Source organism: Tachyglossus aculeatus, chromosome 19 (genome assembly GCF_015852505.1).
Source record: "Tachyglossus aculeatus isolate mTacAcu1 chromosome 19, mTacAcu1.pri, whole genome shotgun sequence".
NCBI lineage: Eukaryota > Metazoa > Chordata > Mammalia > Monotremata > Tachyglossidae > Tachyglossus > Tachyglossus aculeatus.
Genome location: NC_052084.1, coordinates 30,207,590 through 30,229,473, shown reverse-complemented (window position 1 = coordinate 30,229,473; position 21,884 = coordinate 30,207,590). Strand labels below are relative to the sequence as shown.

The window sequence follows — 21,884 nt, the reverse complement described above, 5'->3', positions numbered from 1 at the left end:
GCAGCCAGCCTACAAAGAAAAAAACAATTGCCACCCTACAAAAAAAAACCAAGTTAAGTGACTTTGGGCAAGTCACTTAACTTCTCTGGGCCTCAGTTACCTCATCTGTAAAATGGGGGTGAAGACTCTGAGCCCCACGTGGGACAACCTGATCACCTTGTAACCTCCCCAGCGCTTAGAACAGTGCTTTGCACATAGTAAGTGCATAATAAATGCCATTTTAAAAAAGATTGCCAATTTCTTCTGACTCAGTATGGTCAGACACTGTTCGGGCACACACTGTTGCTTCTGCATTATTATTAATTTTGCTAGTGTAACCCCAAATCTCATCTATTCCATTAATAAGTGATTGGGTTCATATGAAGACCCAGTGAAAAAGCCCAGAGGAAACCTTTACAGAGCCTATGGTTGGTTTAGAGTTGGTTTAGAGTAGCTCCACACTCCAGATTATTTCTTTCATCGGGGTGGGGGGGGGGGGACCTGTGAGCCATTTTTTATTTCCAGAAAGCCTAGTACCATTCTAGATAGTATTATTGTCCTGGTTCCTTTCAGAGTCACTTGGTTAGTCCTACAAAACTGCCCTCCACTTTCAACTCCTGTGATCTAATCCTTCTTTCGGGACCAGAGCTGCCCCTGGAAAGAGCAACCCAGTTTTGTCCGGAAAGCAGAGTCATCTGCATTGAACTTCCTTTTACGGCTTTGTTCCTTTGGAATATGTGAGATTGCCTCTGTCCTGCCTCCTGACAACATTTATCAAGCACAATCCTTTAAAATCCAAAAGGAGTCGAGCACCTATCGTAGTTCATTAGGGTTTTTGGGCACAAGTAGTGGTGGAAGTTTGCCAATGGTACCCTGCAAGCACCCAAGTGACTGTCCTCATAGGACAATGATTGTTCTTTGGTATGGACAGTTAAAACTTTCCCGAATCCCCTCTAACTTGGAGTGGCAACTGAGTCTTCAACTCCCAACTACACTATAATGGCTGAGAAATGCAGAACTCACTTTGTCACCATGACAACACACTTGAAATCCAGGCCTTGATTGCTGAATCACAAATCAGTGAGGTGTTTTCCAATAAACACTAGTGGCAGTCATCTTTGAGACTCATATAGCAGGGTGTCAGTATGGCTTGGCGCTGTGTGCTCTGGGGTTGCCCTGAGTCCCATTTATTGGTGGGTGAGGAGTGTATGAAATCCAGGTTGTTGGCAGTTCTCCTCTCTAACTCATAGCAGACAACCACCTTTACCACCTATGTAAATTTGAAACCTACTTGCTTTCTACACTTCTTGCCCATCAGGGATAAGAGGACTTGAATGACTTTGCACAAACCACTAGACCAATAATCAATTCCTTTGCGTGGGTTTTCAGTCCTAATTGACCAGGGAAGGTCTGAGACCCCTGATGGAAAACTTCATCATCTGTAGTGCAACAGATTTAAAAATTGCTTCATTGAAGATGGTTGTAGGATGTTGAGTTGGGGAGAATTTTCAGAAACGTTTGCGGGATGATAGAGATTTTTCTTGGCACGGTGTAGTAGATACGAGCATGAGCCTGGGAATCAGAAGGTTGTGGCTTCTAATCCTGGCCCTGTTGCTTGTTTGCTGTGTGACCTTGGCAAGGCGCTTCACTTCTCTGTTTACCTCATCTGTAAAATGGGGATTGAGAATGTCGAGTCCCACATGGGACAGGGACTATGGCCAACCTGATTTGCTTGTATCCACCACCAGCACTTAGTACAGTGCCTAGCACATAGTAAGCACTTAACGAATACTAATGATTATTATTATTAAGTGAGGAGGTAGATTAGTCTAGGCCTGTGCAAAAATCCTGCTGTGGAGCTAGAGGAAGTTCCTTGAGGGCGGGAAGAGTACTCTGTTGTACTCCCCCAGGTATGTAATATAGTGCTCTGCACAGAATAAGTGCTCAATAAATACTATTGATGGATTTAGGGGCCTTAGGTACGTCAGGGAGGTTATCAGAGGCTACAGTAGCTTGAGCTAGGGTGAAGAAATAAGCACTGCTTAGACTGACAAGAACATAGTCAGGATTTTATTTGTTTTGTTTGTTAAGAAAAGGTACTAAGAAGAGAAGCAGTGTGGTTAGGATGGTCTTTGAGGATGGCTTTGGCAGAGGAAGGTGATTTTATCTTATAGTGCCTTGTATTTCAGGGATGGGGAAAACGTGAGAAGTGTGTGTTTTGAATGGGATTTTTGAGTGGAGAGAGGTTGCTCATTTTACATTACATTATCCCAGATTTTTGCCACTTATCAGGAAATACCTGGTTTTAAGAGTGTTTTAGTTTTCTTCCACCAAATATTCCACAATTCCATATTGTGAGATTCCAGTTTTTGAAGTTGCAAGTTTTGAGTGGACTCTAGGAGCAGTAAACTAGTTCTAATGGACCATTCATGAAGACAACACTTGCAAAATATTATCAACTCTGTATTCATAGACAGAACGCCAAGAAGGCGGTGTTCATTTTTCCAATCCTTCTTGACAAGGGAGAGCTTAATAGCATAATTTTTTCCCAAGTAGACACTTTTTTTTAACTGTGGCTGTAAAAGAGAAACAAAAAAATGATAAAAGGGAAAAATTATCATCTGGTAATTATTCCCAAAGCAGAAAAAAAATCAAGTGAATACGGGAAAGTAAGTAGTAAGTTTTTGGCCCATACTGGGTGACAGGAGAAGGTTATGATGTTATTTATGAAGGGGCCGCCCCATCCCTTAATGCTCAGAAAGTGAGGTATATCAGGCAAACATTCTTAGGGATTTACAGTCCACAGAGTGAAAGCAGTTGTTAAATCCCAGTATTCTTGTGATAGGAAAGGCACGCAGACAGACCCCAGCAAGGATGTTTTCTGAGTGCCGTAAGAAGTTGGGACACCCAAATGTCACCATCACACAGTTTGTAAAAGGAACAGTATCATGACTTGTTATTCCAGGATTTGGCAGTGGTTAATTTGGAAGGTATTTGGTATGTTTATGGCTTCACATTCAGTAAGTTTCATGTGATGATGCTTGACCATTCAGTGTTACAAATTTGACCCACTGTTATATACACTTTGCTCTTTTTTATCTACAAGAGCTCCTGTGCAAATCCATGCGCTAGAGATCAAGCTGGATTTTCACGTGAGATTATTAAAGTGTAGAATTGCTCTGAAAAAACTCAGATCGATTTCAAAAATGGCCAAGCAAAGGAAGTAAAATAGTCTTAGCACTATGAGGGTGGCATCAGATACCTCCAACCTTTTTCCAAATTAGAACACCTGAGTTCCTCCAGAGAGAAATATATGTTGGCAAGGTACTGAATTGAATTATGGTAACAATTGAGCTTCTTAAAGAAAAGAAGGTGTTGGCATCAGTCATGATCCACTGCAAACAAAAGAAACCAAATATGTTGTGTTCAGATGCCAGTAGATACAGACTTGAGGCAATTTGGCTTTGAAAACATCAGCCTCACTTGAACAAGCAAATACGTTGGAGAAAGATCTGAGTGACTGGGATGGTAGCATGGTATGTTTGCACTCTTATTTTGATGTTGAATAAATTGGAAAACTATGCAGCAGTTAATGTAGAAATGTTATAAGGAATATTCGCAAGAAGTTAGGAATAGTCAGAACTTTAAAACTTCAATCCCTCTAGACTTTAAGCCCCCCTCTAGACTGTAAGCTCATTATGGGCAGGAGATGTGTCTGCCAATTCTGTTGTATTTTGCTCTCCCAAGCACTTTGAGCCATTTTTTTTTTCCAGAAAGCCTTGGACCATTCTAGATAGTATTATTGTCCTGGTTCTTTTCAGAGTCACTTTGTTAGTCCCACAGAACTGCCCTCCACTTTCAGTTCTGCTAAATGAGTCTCAGAGATGACTGCCACTAATGTTTATTGGAAAACACCTCACTGATTTGTGATGCAGCAGTCAAGGCCTGGATTTCAAGTATGTTGTCATGGTGACAAAGTGAGTTCTGCATTGCTCAGCCATTATACTGTAGTTGGGAGTTGAAGATTCAGTTGCCGCTCCAAGTTAGAGGGGATTCTTGGCAAGATTTCCAGGAATGTTCTAACTGCCCATACCAAAGTATAGTGTTCTGCACATAGTAAGTACCATTGATTGATTTAAAACCTACATAGTCTTTCCTAAAACCATTATCCCAGCTACCTATTGGCAAATTCCGTCTGAGGACACAGAAGCCCACCTACATTAAAGTTGCATACATCTCCACCACCTTGGCAATTAATCAACATATTTTTGAGCCCTTAATGTATACAGGCCATTACTCTAATTGCTTGTACAATAGGGTAGAGTTAGTAGACTTGTTCCCTGCCCACAGTGAGCTAGTTTATGGTCAGGAAAGACCCAGGTGTTTTCCCAGTTCCACTCAGAAGCAGCATACACAGAGGATGAGGTCGTGGGGATGTTTTCTTAAACCTGGTAGACATTCAGTCCCCCCAGACCGCACCCCAATCCAGGTCAACTGGTTACTCAGGACATATCATCCCCTCTGCCGAGGGCTTAATCCACGGCTCTGCCCGCCGTAAGTGCTCAATAAATGCAATTGATTGATTGCTTGATTGGAAAAGTAGCTGAAATGTGTATCCTGCTGACTAGGGATGCCTCCTCCTCTTCCTTGTCCACATTGCAGAAAGATGTGTCCCTCCCCCGTTACCCATGCCAGACATACTCACAACCAAAAGCATCATCTTCTAAAGGGAAGGGCAGCTATGCATCCTTATATAGATATATGTAAGAGCAGTAGCATCGTGCTTAACTTGGAAAGAGAATTATAGACTTGAGTTCTACCACTGATGCCTTTATCTAGGGTATCATGAGAGTAGAATAAAGACCAATTTTGGTTTCATTTTACTTATTCAGGAGTTCAGCCGATCTTAAAAGCAGACTGGCTAAACCCTTTCTTGGACCCTCCCAGCGGGATGTGTAATCCATGTTAAATCCACCACTTTGGGCCACCTATCTTTAGCATCACTATGGCTAAGAGCAGGCAGTGACCAGAAGTTTGGTCACAAACTCTCTCCCCATTACTTATCCTCACTTCTCTCCCACTACAGCCAAGCCCACACAGTTTGCTTCTCTAACAGCAGCCTACTCACTCCTCCTCGCTCACTGATTTATGACACGCTCGATCCTTCGTGGAACTCCTCTGCACATCACATCTGGCAGACCACCACTCTCCCCAGCTTCAAAGCCCAACTAAAATTTCATCTCCTCCAGGAAGTCTTCCCTGACTAATCTCTCATCTCCTTACCTTGTTTCCCTCCCTACTGGGTCACCCATGTACTTAATAATAATGGTATTTGTTAAGCATTTACTATGTGCCGAGCACTGTTCTAAACACCGGGATAGATATAAGGTTATCAGGTTGTCCCACGTGGGGCTCACAGTCTTAATCTCCATTTTACAGATGAGCTAATTGAGGCACAGAGAAGTGGTGTCTTGCCCAAAGTCACCCAGCTGACAAGTGGCGGGGCTGGGATTAGAACCCACAACCTCTGACTCCCAAGCCCGTGCTCTTCCCGTACTAAGCACGTGGGAGAGTACAGTACAACAATAAACAGACACATTTCCTGCCCACAACGAGCTTACAGTCTGTTCATGAGAAGCAGCATGGCTCAGTGGAAAGAGCCCGGGCTTTGGAGTCAGAGGTCATGGATTCAAATCCCGGCTCTGCCACTTGTCAGCTGTGTGACTTTGGGTAAGTCACTTAAATTCTCTGTGCCTCAGTTACCTCATTTGTAAAATGGGGATTAAGACTGTGAGCCCCATGTGGGACAACCTGATTACCTTGTATCCCCCCAGTGCTTAGAACAGTGCTTGGCACATAGTAAGTGCTTAACAAATGCCATCATTATTATTCAAATCCCCAGCGCTTAGAACAGTGCTCCAGCACTTAGAACAGTGCTTTGCACATCGTAATCACTTAACAAATACCATCATCATTATTATTATTAATTCAATCATATTTATTGAGCACTTACTGTGTGCAGAGCACTGTTCTAAGTGTGTAGGGAATTACTGTCTAGAGGGTTGTTCATAACTTGGCTATAAAATAGATGAAGGAAGACTGTAAGAGTTACCCCTTACTCTGTTATTTTTCATTAATTATTTCAATATACCTCAAATGTCATATATCATTTTTTATAGTTGAATATTAATCAATGTACAATCACTAACCAAACACATTACCATTGCTATTTGATTTTTAGGCATTTTAGCCGGCACAAACTGAGAGATTCTTCCTTTAGTGATAAAAATGGAGCCAACAGAAATCTGTACTTTATCATAACCTGACAGAAGGGATAAAAATGTATCTTGCTTTGCCTAACTGGATCAAGCCAGAAGAAAACAGTCCTGACATGGCTCTTTTTCTTGCATGATGCAAGAGGGATGCAACAGGGAATAGATTCAGAATGTTATTTTTTACTTTAAAGTCACAGATCAGAGAATGATCAGATGGGAGGGAAGCATGAGAGGAAAACCAACATCTAGAATAAACTTTTCGAAATGAACACATGTTGAACACACTATTTTCCATCTATGTTTGTCCCCAGGTCTCACTGGGAAGATGTTATAAAGTCACAAACCAACCACACTTGGTCCAAAATACTGGAGGCAAACCCTTCTACAGTAATTTTACCCTTACCACAGAGAAAGCAAGTAAGATCCAAGCCCAAAGCCACAGAGCAAGGAACTAGGAGATCTGGGAATAGACCTGACAGGGTCTTTGGCTCACAATAAGCACTTAACAAGAACCCTGATTATTATCAGGAGCCAGTCTGCATGCTGTTGTCCCTCGTTTCCTGGGGAGTGTGGGATGAAGGTAGTGAGAGGAAGGGAGGAAAGATGGAAGGGAGAGAAAAGGGGAGAAACAAAAGAGCCCAGGATTTAATTAATATCAAGTCTCTTGAAATTTTTTTCTCATGGAACTGCTGCCCCGTGAGAATAATCCTTTCAGAGGAGCTTTAAATTTAGAGAAAGCAGCAAACTCCCTAATTTGTAGAAAAGAACCAGGGCAAGCTTCCGCCCCCTCACTTCTCGTAGTCCAGAGAGGAAGGGAGTGTAGGTGGCTGCCCATAGGGGAGACAATTTGTCAAGCATCCAAGGAAAGGGGGCAGAAGCGCCTGTTGGGTAGGAGCAGAGTGGCTTGGAAACTCCGGCCTAGAGAAATGCCTGGGTCTTCCTAAATCTGTGTCTGTCTTGGCCCTCCCCCCTGCCCTTCCCCTCCGCGTTTACACTCAGTGTTCTGATTTTTTTTAAAGTGGTATTTGTCAAGTCTTTACTCTGTTTCAGACATTGTGCTGAATATAAAAGGACTCTAGCCCTTGCATAGACTGTGAACCCCACGGGAGACCAGGTTTAATTTCCACCTGTTTGCTTTCTCCCAGTGCTCTGCACACAGTAAGCGCTTAAAAAATAGATTACTACTATTACCTATACTTAGGGTAGCCCAGAGGGCTTCTCCTTAGGAGTAGTTGGGTTCTGAGGACAAGAATTCACTAGGAGTTGGATCCACCTACCTTGTCCCCTTGTCTGGGAGAGGACGATGAGGCCGTTTAACTGAGAGCTTGTGATGAGCTCACTTCATTCATTCAGTTATATTGAGCACTTACTGTGTGCAGAGCACTGTACTAAGTGCTTGGGAGAGTACAGTACAGTAACAAACAGACACATTCCCTGCCCACTACCCGTAGGAAGCCTCTGGAGTCTGCTGCTCCATCCCGATTTACCTTTGACTGTCTCAATCAGTCTCCCACTTTACCTTGTATCTACCCCAGCACTTAGAACAGTGCTTGGCACATAGTAAGTGCTTAACAAATACCATCATTATTATTTAAAGTTTGCTCAAGAATAAGATTGGCCCCGAAGAGGCTGAGAGGTCAGTCTGCAATCATTTTCCAAACAATCTTAATCCTTGTTTCCATTCGCAGGGAAAATTTATATCCCAAATTGAAGCTCTGTTTGGACAGGTGTAAACGTCTGACACTACCCACTCCCGACACCACGGGCATGACCCCAGGCAACGGGGTTTGCACCGTCCTAGTGAGAGGTTTTCCATGTTTGATCCAGACGGTCAGTCACTCAATCGTATTTATTGAGCACTTACTGTGTGCAGAGCACTGTACTAAGTGCTTGGGAAGTACAAATCGGCAACGTATAGAGACGGTCCCTACCCAACAAAGGGTTCACAGTCTAGAAGGGGGACGGTCAGTCACTCCTCCCCGGGTTTTCCAAGAAGCTCCTGTTACTGTAATGAAAGTGAGAGAAGCTATTTAATTTCTTATGATGACTCCTGGTAAAAACATTAACTTTAAAAGTGGATAATGTTATTGAATTTGAATATCTACTGAAACTGTATGGAAAAGTATAAAATGTCTCTCAGCTTTCTCAGGCATGAAGTTAATTAAGGAAAGAATCATTTTTTGGCTTTCCACCTTAATGCATATTTTCTAGAGAGAGCTCGTAATCTAATTCTTATTTTTGAAAATGTGCTTTAAACCACGTCTTTGCCAGTGTATCTCTATCCATATTTTTACTCTGTATTTCATTGTATGGCAAGTTAGTTCCGCCCACTGTTGGGTAATCTCTATCCATATTTTTACTCTGTATTTCATTGTATGGCAAGTTAGTTCCGCCCACTGTTGGGTAGGGACCGTCTCTATATGTTGCCAACTTGTACTTCCCAAGTGCTTAGTACAGTGCTCTGCACACGGTAAGCGCTCAATAAATACTATTGATTGATTGATTCACAGTCTTCCCAAGCGATTATGCTTCATCCACCAGAAAGGGCAAGGGAGTCAGGAGACGTCTGACTGCTGTGGGACTTTGGGCAAGTCCCACAGCCTCTCTGGCCCCCATTTCCTCATCTTTAAAATGAGGATAATTATACCTGCCTCTCCCTACTTCACAGTGTTGTTGCGAGGACAAAAGGAGATCATTAATGTGAAAGTGCTTTGGAAATGATAAAAGCGCATTATTATAAAAAAGGTTTTTATTATTGTTATTGTTATGATTTTCTGCAGGTGATTTAGAGACCCAGAAGATGTTTTAGTTTTCTGTATTTTCTAGAACTGAAAACACATGTGAGAATTCATCATCTATCTTTTTATGGTATTTCTTAAGTGGTTCCTATGGGCCGGGCACTGTACTAACCATAAGGTAGATACAGGCTAATCAGGTGGACACAGTCCATGCCCCCCATGAAGCTCACAGTCTTAATCCCAGTTTTATAGATGAGGTAAGTGAATTACAGAGAGGTTCAGTGACTTATGTGCCTAAGGTCACACAGCAGACATATAGCGGAGTCCAGATTTTGTTTGTTTATTTTGTTTTATTATTTTGTTAATATGTTTTGTTCTTTGTCTCCCCCTTCTAGACTGTGAGCCCACTGTTGGGTAGGGACCGTCTCTAGATGTTGCCAACTTGTACTTCCCAAGTGCTTATTATAGTGCTGTGCACACAGTAAGTGCTCAATAAATATGATTGAATGAATGAATGAATGAAGATTAGAACCCAGGTCCTTTTGATTCCCAGGTCTGTGTTCTATCCACTAGGTTAAGCTGCTTCTCAGTTTCTCTCATCAATCATCCCTTTGTCTTGATTTAGAGTGATCCACTGTTTATCAGTGACTTGGGCAGCAGTAAACTGCCCTTCTTTGCTGAACTGTAGTTCGGTCAATTGTTCAGTGGTGTTTACTGAGCGCTTACTGTGTGCAGAGCACTGTTCTAAGCATTTTGGAGAGTACAGTAGTATTGTTATCCTAAAAACCGCGGCAGAGGAGAGAGCGTCCCAAGAGTCTCTCCACAGGAGAAGCAGCGTGGCTCAGTGGAAAGAGTACAGGCTTTGGAGTCAGAGGTCATGGGTTCAAATCCCCAGCTCCGCCAACTGTCAGCTGTGTGACTTTGGGCAAGTCACTTAACTTCTCTGTGCCTCAGTTACCTCATCTGGAAAATGGGGATTAAAACTGTGATCCCCCCCGTGGAACAGCCTGGTCACCTTGTAACCTCCCCAGTGCTTAGAACAGTGCTTTGCACATAGTAAGTGCTTAACAAATGCCATTATTATTATTATTAATTTGAGACGCTCGCTTCCGGATTGCTTCTGGTCTCCCTGTTAGATCATCACTGTGTTTTTTCTAGAAAGAGTCTCATAGAGGAATGTTAACCGAAGCAGGTGGTTACCTGGCCGAGAGGAAGAGAAAAACTTTTTAGGCAGAGGGAATCCCTAGAAGAAAGATGAGTGGTGGCAGGAAGAGTTAAAAACTCTTACAGAGGTCACAACCTGTGGGGAAGTGAAGGTAAAAACAGATGGGAACCGAAGCATTTACTGTCACAGAACTCCTCCTCCAGTTGCAGGCAGCATTTCTTGAGTCCCTGTGCTTTCCCAAAGGGACAACCATCGATAATACAGAATTATAATTGGGAAAACAGAAGTACCAGAAAGCAAAAAAAAAAGTCAGTAGAAGCCAGAGAATGCAACAGGACCCGTGTTTGAGGGCGGGCGCCTGAACACCTCTGGGTCATTAATAGGTGTTCTAGCCAGTTTTATGAGAACTGGGGCATTCTGCCCAAACTCTGAGTAGTTCTCTTCTGTTTGCCTATAAAATAGCACTCGCTGTCTGCTTGAATTTGACAGGGTAGGGTTTTGCTCTCCTCCTTAAGTTCCAAATGGAGCTGCTCCGTTAAATATGTGCCCTCTGTCCATGCATAAATGGGTAACGTCGTTTCACATTATTTCAGAATTGTTTCAGAATAAGAATGGAGGAAATGAAACGTAGTTTATTTTGTTAAAATCTTATCACTGTGCCAAGCTTGATTAATTTGGGATAGGGGAGGCTAGGGGGACGTTAGGGCAATGGGTGTTTTGAAGGATGATTTTTTTCATTTCCTTCTCTGAGTGCCCAGGACCCCCGGCAATAATGGTGATGATGATAATGATTATAGTAATAGTGCAATATTAATAGTCGTGGTATTTGATAAGGGCTTTCTATGTGCCAAGCACTGTACTATGCATTGGAATAGATACAAAGTAGTTATGTTGGATATGGTCCCTGTCCCCAAATAGGGCTCACTATTATGGGGAAGGGAGAACAGGTATTGAATCCCCATTTTACAGAGAAGGAAATTGAAACACAGAGCAGTGAAGTGACTTGCCCACTTCAGGATTAGAGGAATCAGGATTAGAACCCAGTTTTTTATGGGGAAAAGAGAACAGGTATTGCATCCCCATTTTACAGATAAGGAAATTGAAACACAGAGCACTGAAGTGACTTGCCCACTTCAGGATTAGAGGAATCAGGATTAGAACCCAGTTTTCTAGACACCCAGTCCTGTGCTGTTTCTACAACTCCATGCTGGTTCTCATTGCCTCTCCCTCTTATCCCTCTCCTTCCTCCCAGTCTGTCAAAGGGTTAGTAGGAGTCCAAACTGGAGGCTGCCTGAGGATGCAGTATCCCGGTGATGAAACCTCCCTGCAGGAGCACACAGTCTGTCTAGCTTTTGGGGGCTGGCTTGTTGCCAAAAGGCCAAATGGCCAAGCCCCCTGTCGCTAGCTGGCTAATGAAGCTGCTGTCATTAGCTTTATTAAGACCAGGTGAAATCCAAAACATTTCAGTCTTCTATGGGGTGTGCCTTTGTGCACACATGGAATAAGAGTGAGAGGATTTAAATGCCAAACTAACTCAAATAGAAGCCTGCTTCTAGCTTAACTAGTTTTCCGTCTCTATGAAAACAGAATCAGAATTCTGCATAACAGTCTTTTTCTTCATTTTGTTAGAAATGATGAGATGTTTAACATTATTGTAACAGTTCTGCATTGCTGGCTGCGAATTCCCCTTCCAACAACTGAGTTTATGGTAAATATTATGTAGCTAGAGTGCAGCTAGAATGTTATATATATCACGTTAAAAAAATACATTGTGCTTACATTGTTGAAATATCAGGACAGTCATATCAGAAGGAAATGGCAGCAGAGAGTCATAAGACTGGAACAGTCCCATCTAATGTCACTAAATTCAGTGAAAAATTCAAGAAAATTTAACATTTATGGGTAGGTGTCGATGTAAATTATATGATTATCTTTTCTGAGGAGCAGTACTATTTTCTTTATTGGAAGGTATATTCATCAGTAGTATTTATTGAGCAGCTACTGTGTTCAAAGCACTGTACTGGGATCTATATAGAGTATGTTTTGTTTGTTGTCTGTCTCCCCCTTCTAGACTGTGAGCCTGTTGTTGGGTAGGGACTGTCTCTATATGTTGCCGACTTGTACTCCCCAAGCGCTTAGTACAGTTCTCTGCACACAGTAAGCGCTCAATAAATGATTGAATGAATGAATGAAATGACACATGCCCTGCCCTTGAAGACTATCGCCTTTGAATGACCTGCCCTTGAATGACCTATCGCCTTTTGGCTATCTCATTACCAACTCAGACTTAACATGCAAAAATATAGCAAAGGCCCTCTCCTCATCTATTTGCATCAGTACCAACAACTGTGCTCGAATCTTTGTCTCCATGATCACAACCCAGATTTGAATCATCTTTGGTGGCTTCTCATTCACCCTCCATATCCACACTGGCAACAATTTCTGCTGATTTTCCTTTTCAGTAATTCATAGCTCTACCTTTTCTTCCCCATTCCTACTGCTACTACCCTAATGCAAGGCTTCATCGCCTTCCAGTTGGATTACTGTCACGGCCTGAGTTACGTAGCTTACTTAGAACTGGAGAAAGTATTTTTTATTATTTTGGGTTTTTTTGTAATCTGTTTCCAAAAATAATTGAACGTGCCCAAACGTTTTCTAATGTTGAATTGTATCATGGAAGGGTTACCAGGAATAATTTTATCAGGAACTGGTAATCACTAAGAATGGTCTTTGAAGGTGTTCATGCCTTTTAAGACAAGTCTCCACTGGTCTTAATGGGAAGTATATTTAGGGAAAAAAAGTGTTCTTGCTATTTGATGAAATTTTCTGTACAAAGCTATGCCTTCAATGTAATGAAAGCAGCATAGTTGGTTTAAGCACTTTTCAAGTGATTTGCCCATGAAAATATGGTTTTTTGGGGGGCCTTCACAGGCATCATAATCATATCACATCAGACCAAAGCTACCTTGACCATTAAATTTGGCTCTCTGTGCCCAGACTTCAGCATTTAAATGACCAAGTTGCCAAAAACATATTGGATGCATTCAGACTAACTGGATATGGCTGGTTGAATTTCTGATGATTGCTTAATAAGAACTGAACAGGAAGGAAGGAAAGAGCAATCATGACCCAAAGCAAAAGCAAATTGCTAAGTAGAGAATGAAGAATTTGATTCAATAGATTCTTTGCTTTTAATTGTTCCCATACCCCAGAATGCTTAACTCATTAGCAGTTAATCTTGTGGTTAACACGTTGTCCTCCCAGAAATACACAAATGTATGCCACACAGTAAATTATGGATTTTTAAGGAACAAGTTTAGTTATCTTTGCACTTGGATTCAGTTTTGATGTGCCGTAGTGAAGGAGTGACAGCCCGGATTCTTTTTTTATGTGTATGTCTTTCATTATGAAATCTCTTAACTTCAGTCAATCAATCAATGGTATTTGAGTGACTATGTGCAGAGCAGCACTGTTCTAAGCATTTGGGAGAGCAGCAGTGCTTGGCATGTAGTAAGCACTTAACAAACACCATCATTATTATTATTCAGCTGCAACAGAATTAGCAGACACGTTCCCGGCCCATAATGAGTTTACATGTTCTGAAAGGAAAATTTTATCAGAGATTACCTTTGTCTGGCAATCCCATGTCTCAGTTTTAGTTAAATACTTCAATATGGTTGTGAAATTAGAATTTCCTCAGGGCAAATGTGTTAATAACTGTGTGTGTGTGTGTTTCCCCTGTTGGTTGATGCCCAGTATATTTTTACCATCTCTTCTATTCAACATACTGTCATTTCCCACTTCTAGACTGTGAGCCCAATGTTGGGTAGGCACCGTCTCTATGTTGCCGACTTGTACTTCCCAAGCACTTAGTACAGTGCTCTGCACATAGTAAAGCGCTCAATAAATATGATTAAATGAATGAATTTGTCAGGCCAAGCACTGCCTTCAATTAGACACATGCAATTCTCATCATAGATTCTGATTTCAGCATTTAAAGGTAACTTACATTTGGAAGTCCAGTGGACCTGGGATTGCTGGGAGATGGGAGCCATGTTAAACTAAATTTATATTTTCATATATCAGCAGTGGGGTGTATAGAAAATCAGTAAGGGAATTGCTGAAGGCCACAGAGCACATTTTTCAGCACTTCTAGTGATTCCACTCTGCCACCCATTAAGCCTCTTCCTAAAATACACTTGTGGCTTTTTTTCAGTTTCCTCTCCCCAAATTTGTCCAAGTCAGAAGTGTTTCTGTGGGGAGGGGAATCACATTAAGCACAACTTAATGTCTCTTTCTTTTCCCTCTTTTGTGACTGTTTCTTCTCCTATTTGCAGATGCTTGGTAAGATCGTTTCCATCTTCAAACGGTTCTACTTGCTCTCAATTCGTTTTGTGAATTGACTTTCTCATTTTGAAAGCCATCATTTTGTGTCCTCAAATGTCTTGTCGTTGGCCAGGCACTCTGTAAATATAGCATAGGTTTCATCTCTATTCGCCCAGTCTCCTCAGTATTTAGAAAGTGCTTAGCAAATGCCACAATCATTACTATCATTGGAGTAACATGATTTTTCCTATGTCTTCTTCTGCTTAGAACTGCCTTCCCATGTCTTTCTGGCTTGCTGATCCAATTGTTAAATCGCATTTGATGTTTCCACTTTTCTCAAACACCATAAAGATACTTTAGGATTCAAGATGAATTAACCACTATCCCAAAAATCAATTTAATTTCAGTGATAAATGAAGTCATATGGCTTGGAGCCCGGGTTTTGGAGTCAGAGGTCATGGGTTCAAATCCCAGCTCTGCCAATTGTCAGATGTGTGACTTTGGGCAAGTCACTTAACTTCTCTGTGCCTCAGTTACCTCATCTGTAAAATGGGGGATTAAGACTGTGAGCCCCCCGTGGGACAACTTGATCACCTTGTAACCTCCCCAGTGCTTTAAACAGTGCTTTGCACATAGTAAGTGCTTAATAAATGCCATTATTATTATTATTATTGTAAATCATTAAGAAATTATGTCACTCTTTACTTTTATAGATAGAGAAAAGTTTAGCTTTTTTTCAGAAACGTATTGTGAGAGTTATTTTACTGAAAAAATTTAAGATCTTCCCTTTTATGATATGTAATTATTTTATCCCTTTAGGTATGGAATGAATTGCCTCATACAGTTTGAGGATTTTGCTAATGCAAATGCATTCCGTCTCCTGAAGAAGTATCGCAACCAATATTGTACTTTTAATGATGACATTCAAGGTAAGAAAATTATCCGTTTTGAGAGCATTTGAGCAAAATGTGCCCCAATTCATCCTCATTTTAGATAAATGCTTGAGTTTGATACCTTTTCATATTTAGCCCCCAGTTTTTTGTCCCCCACACATAAAAAAATGTATTTATTGAACACTTACTGTACTAAGCACTTAGGAGAGTGCAATATTTTTTTCTCTGTTTTTTATATTTGTTCTCACCTGGGGAAGTTCTATACCTGACCCAATTACAAATTGCCGAACTATGGGGCATTCAGATTCCCTTAGTTATTGTTGCCATGTTAATCAGCATAAATTGAGAAGCAACATAGCTTAAAGGCTAGCGCGTGGGCCTGAGAGTCAGAGGACCTGTATTCTAATCCTAGCTGTACCACTTGTCTGCTGTGTGACCTTGGGCAAGTTACCTCAGTTACCTCATCTGTAAAATGGGGATTAAAACTGTGAGCCCCACATGGTGCAGGGACTGTGTCCAAACTAATTATCCTGTATATACGCCAATGCTTGGTAGATTTCCTGGCATATAGTAAGTGCTTAGTAAATACTGTGGGTTTGGGGGGCGGAAAGTGAAGATCATTCTTCTCAGGAAGGACCTGGGTCCCAGGTTGTTCCTCTGAGCTAGAGAAAGGGGTGTAGGAAGGTGTTTATTTTGAGCTGTAATTGAGAGGAATAGTAGGAGATGGTGGTGTGACTAGAAACACCAATCTGGCCCCATTAATCCCCTCAGGAATACGTTTAGCAGCAGTGATCTATTTATGCCACATCAGGTTGGAGGCCATCTAGATAGAAAGCTAAATTTGCCACCATAATGTCAGTGGCCACAGGAACAAGACGTTCCTTCCAAGGCGTTCTGTGGTATCTGAAAGTGCTGGGTACTGCTTTTTCTTTGCTTAAATCGAGACTGCCCCAAGAAGCTGTCTTCTGTGGAGGAGCCCCGAACTGTGCTCACTGCACTGTTTTGAAACAGACCAGGTTACCGGGCAGTTGTTACGTTCAATTTATCACGTCCCTATTAGAACATACGTGCATGGACACGTGCCCCTACTTTTAAGTAAGATGCCTAGGCCAGCATTTCAGGCATAGTGCTTGTGTCCTGAACATTCGTCTCTCACAGTCGACTTGCTCACATCCTCCTTCCGACCCAGAACTCCCTTCCCCTTCACATCCGGCAGATCACAGCTCTCCCCATCTTCAAAGCAAATTCTGATATCATATCTCCTCCAAGAGGCCTTCCCTGATTAGTCTCTCATCTCCCCATCCTATTTCCATCTCTACTATCACTTCAGCAGTTCTGCATCACTTAAACATTGCATCCTCACCCCCCCTCCATCGTCCTTGTGGCACTTATATTTATATCTGTAAACTCTATTGTTTCTCCCCTACCTGTAATTTATTTTAGTATCTGCCTCCCCTTCATCCTATTTCCCTCTCTACTATCACTTCAGCAGTTCTGCATCACTTAAACATTGCACCCTCACCCCCCTCCATCGTCCCTGTGGCACTTATATTTATATCTGTAAACTCTATTGTTTCTCCCCTACCTGTAATTTATTTTAGTATCTGCCTCCCCTTCATCCTATTTCCCTCTCTACTATCACTTCAGCAGTTCTGCATTACTTAAACATTGCGTCCTCAACCACCTGCATCTTCCCTGTGGCACTTATATTTATATCTGTAAACTCTATTGTTCTCCCCTACCTGTAATTTATTTTAGTATCTGCCTACCCTTGAGGGCAGGAATTGTATTTATTAACTCCACTGTATTCTTCCAAATGCTTAGTTCAGTGCTCTGCCCAGAGTAAGCACTCAATAAATACTATTGATTGCTTCTGAAGCAGATAGATCTTGGGTTTGTTTTCTATTTTGGGGTCATTTAAGTCACTTCTTTTGAGACCCTTTAAATTGGCTAATGTTTCTTCTCATAATTTTTCCGTTGGTGTTATTGTTACAGCTAGTAGTCCGTTTCTTGGGCAAAAGTTTAAGGAGCTCCTTCCCTTATTCTTTTTTTGTCTATTCTGAATTTGTCATAAGTATGTTTCCTTGTGAGAAGAGTAGTTCCCGACCGGGGCAGGGAGAGACCAGTTTCCCATCTAGTCAGAAACAGTTACAGAAGCAGCGTGACCTCGTGGACTGAGCAAGGACCTGGGTTCTAATCCAAGTTCTGTCACTTGTCTGCTGTGAGACCTTGGACAAGTCACTTAATTTCTCTGAGCCCCATGTGGGACGTGGAGGGTTGAGAATTTCCCAACTCTAGCCTATACTTTCTGATATGGCTCCTTTCTCCGTTTCTAAAGAGATTTAAAACAGTCATCCAGACTAAGAATACTCATTGTATGGTGTGTGTATGTGTGTGTACGCCTACCCTAAGCCTTTTTTGCCATGCATTTCCCATATGTTTCTATTGTACCTCCATAACCTTCTTTTCCTACCATTTTACCCACCCAAGTAATATTTTCCCCTGTTATGGGCAGAGAAACTGCAGGCTAAAGCCAATAAAAATAATTCTGTAACCCACAGAACCTATCCATGTAAATAACCTTTTCTGCATTAGACCTTTAAGGGACTGGTGGTGCTTTGAACAGATGGATCGTTTACAGTATTATATGTTGTTTGATTTAAGGAAAGCTAAACTTAAAAAATATTATTATGTTGGAGAATCGCAGAGTTGCTTGCATTTGGACCGAAATCATTCATAAATATTATGTTGTAGTTGATTTTAAAATATTTATATTATATGTTCAGCATCCTAGCTGCCCGAGGTACCTAGCTAGAAAAAAATGGTAAAACAGTAATGTTTAATGAAAGCTCTTCATGCAATTTTAGGTTTACCAGAATCCAAAAGTGCAAAGCTTTATGTCCTGTTTACAATCAAAAGCAGAGAAAAAAGAAACATTCTCTGTGTATTATCGAAACTTTTAAATTTGGACCATTCCTTTGGATTGTGATTATTGTCATTATTATGGATGAATCTGATTCTCCCCCCTGAAGCTCCCTCAGACCCTTGGCAGCAACAGTTCAGCGAGTACCCTTTCCCTGCCCTCTTTCCTCCACCCTCTTTCTGTCTGCCCTCCACCAATCCTGACTCTGTCCTCCATCTCCCTCCACCCTCCCACTGCTTTCGCCTTATTCTCCATTGGAAGGTCCTGAGCTCTTACTTCCAATGGAGAATTGTTGCTTGGCCTCTATGGGTGTATGCCATCTGCACAGTTTCTTCCCCTGAGGCTAGGGAAGAGAAAGTGGCTAAGTGGAATGGAAGTAGCAGGCCTTCGGTTGACTGCCAAATTGCCTGGAATGGTCAAAATCAGAAATTCAGGACGGGCTCCACAGGTCAATTTATTCCCCCCACTAGGAAGAAAGTGTCTCATCTGTTAGCTTCTGATGTCATGGGCCACCATCTCATAAAAATGGCTTTCTTAACCACTTTTAACTATCCAGATTTCCATTTCTTTGATAAGGAAAGCAGACATGAAACTAGTTCATGTAGACAAAGTAGGAGCAGCAACAGGGAGAGTCCATTATGTTCCATCCATTTAACTTGCCCTCTTCTCAAGATTTCCAAATCTATAAGTTTTTAAAATCCCTGATTTCTGATTTTGTTAACCTAACCAAGTGGATAAATAATTTAAAACATAGAATTATTCCCTGAATTATTTTACTTGATTCTCAATTTTGTTTTCAAGCTTGGTGAAATTCTAGGTTAACATGGTATGTTTTCCGAAATTTCACCAGATATTTTTTGTTTAGGCCATTATAATTCAGTCTTCTAACAACCCACACATATTCTATCAAGGAACAAACATACTACATACAAGAAATATATTTCTAATGTTGCAGTCCCCAGATGTGTTTCTTCTATGTCATAGTTAATCGATTAATTTCACAAATCAAGGTCTCCAGCTAAAGGGAGACTGTAAAGAAAATTATGAACTTTGAATCCCTTTTGAAACTTAATGGATTTATATTACTAGATAATTATGGCATTCATTAAGTGTATGCTAGGTGCAGAGCGCTGGGGCAGATACAAACATCAGATCAGACATAGTCCCTGAGATGGGGATCACAATTGACCTCATTCCCATTTCACAGGTGAGGAAACTGAGAGTCAAAGAGAGGTTAAGGGAGTTGCCCAAAGTCAGACAGCAAACCAGTAGCAGAGCTGGGGCTTGAACCCAGGTCACTTGACCCCCAGCCCTATGCTCTTTCCACTATATCACATTGCCTTCCTTACTTGGCTGTTTTCCTTTTTTGTACAGCCTACATTTGCATTTTAAAGCAAACAATTTAGGTATTCAGGAAAGGCTAGGGAAGCAATTTGGCCTTATGGATAGAGTCAGAAAGACCTGTGTTCTACTCCCAGCTCTGCCACTTGTCTGCTCTGCGACCTTGGGCAAGTCACTTAACTTCTCTGTGCCTCAGTTACTTCATCTGTAAAATGGGGATTAAGGCTGTGAGCACCGTGTGGGACTGGGACTGTGCCTAACCTAATTACCTTGTATCTACCCCAGCACTTAGTACAGTGCCTGGCACAAAGTAAGCACTTAACAAATACCACAATTATTATTATTGTTAATAATAATAGTCTGTAAATGTGTGGGTAAAATAATGTTTGCACTCAATCAGATAGCCAGAGATAGAGCTGCCCTCCTCTTTTTCCAATGGAAATTCAACTTTTTTAGTCAAAAAATACTAAAAATTTAATCATTCTGATGTGTTGTTCTCGGCATGAATCTTCATCATCCTCATCCATCAGTCACTTTCCAAACCCATCAATCAGTCAGTGCTTACTGTTTGCAGAGCACTGTACTAAGCACTTGGGAGAGTACAGTAAACAGAGTTTGTAGGCATGTTCCCTGCCCACAAGGTAATTACAGCATAGAGGAGGAGCTTACAGTCTTTCATTTGTAGTCTGTTTCTCCCAGTAAAGCAGAAGACTTAGAAGAGTGATATAACTACATCATCAGGGTCTTCGCAAAGTCTTCAAACCTCGATGTGATTTTACAGATCTACCCCGATGTGATTGTCGAAGACTATTTTAATCTGCTTTTATCCAGAAAAATTGTGAGAGAGAGGTTAGAAAAGGTTAAGTTTGGCTCATATCTGTAGCAGAGTGACCTAGAAAACAGTAGACTTTTTCTTCAGGGAAGAAACAACCAACTAAAATATAGAAAAAACTTCCAAAGAAGCTTCTAGGCTTCATTTCTGACAAAAACCATGAAAAAGATTGAGTTCTGTAATTCTCTCTTAGAATGTAAACCCAATCTGTGATCTGTCAAAGTTTACATGCCAAAGTATTGTAAATGTAAATAGTGAAGTCCCACTCTTACTTTGAGCCAGGCTTTCAATGGTAGATTGCAGAATGGCGAGAAAAACGCAGTTGGTTTCTATCCCAAATCAATTTCAACGTCATTTGCTCCTAGTTCCTAGAGGGATCTGGCCAAGATTTTCATAGCTGCAACTCAAGTCAGTGTTCAACCATGCCCATTCTTCCTGGTAAATCAGTTGGAAATACTGAACCCCTCATATTAGAAGCTGGAGAGCTGTCAGTTCTGTAGAGGCAGCTTGTTCTCAGTGACACAGACAGGTCTTTTAACATAATTTAAGTGGGATTTTATGGGAAGATTGCTGGGACAGAAAAAAGCATCCAGGATTTTGATCCAAGGAATGGGATTAGCGGAAGTAGTGTCAAACTGTTCCCATGACTGAATGTACACAGGGCAAATGCAGTTTTGAGAGGATTCCCTTGACAGGGAAGATTTAGCGTGGTATGTGAAAAATGGAACTGTCAGGGGCCAAGTCTGGCAACTTGAAATAAAGGCAGACCAAAGAGTGGCCCCCAGGAGGGTAGAGTCTGGGCCAGTAAGTTACTGTCTCAAATGAAATATTTGGGGAACTGTTTGAGCCTCTCAATCTACAGAATAATTTCTCTCTGAGGAAGTATTGGAATCTTCTGTGGCTAGGCCAGGTCGGTGTACAGAGCACGATTACCTCTACCTGCCTGGGAAAAATTGGCTTCACTTCCAGTACTACTCTCTCTTGGTTCCAATGATTCTAGGGACGAGGCAGGTGTAAACCAAGGGTTGCCATTTCATGCTCTGAAATCCAATGTCTATTTCCTATTTCAGGAACCGCTTCTGTGGCAGTTGCAGGCCTCCTTGCAGCTCTGCGCATCACGGGGAACAAGCTGTCTGATCACATGATACTGTTCCAAGGAGCTGGAGAGGTATCTGGAATACCCGTCACACTGCAACTCATTTGTTAGGTTTTCTTTGACCAAATTATGCTACTATTAGTTGGAAGTTTAAGTAAGCGAAATCTTTGACCAGACCAGCCATTTTGTGGGGTTACGAGGGGAAAGCACTCTTTGGGACTGGGCATAAATTTTCTTTTTGTTCACAGCTGAGGCAGCAGGCAGGGGTAACTCGAAGCCTTATGTGGGGTGTGTGAGAGCCCCTTCCTCATGGCAC

The 21,884-nt window shown here is 41.6% G+C and overlaps 1 protein-coding gene across 1 annotated transcript in view; it reads left to right on the top strand.

The window, feature by feature from the left end:
* The window catches only part of ME1 (malic enzyme 1), a 145,749-nt gene that overhangs the window by 102,773 nt on the left and 21,092 nt on the right, over positions 1–21,884 (top strand). Inside the window, exons 7-8 of the mRNA XM_038761189.1 lie at positions 15,303–15,412; positions 21,543–21,640. Coding sequence (XP_038617117.1) covers positions 15,303–15,412; positions 21,543–21,640 — 208 coding nt within the window. The remainder of the gene's footprint in view (positions 1–15,302; positions 15,413–21,542; positions 21,641–21,884) is intronic.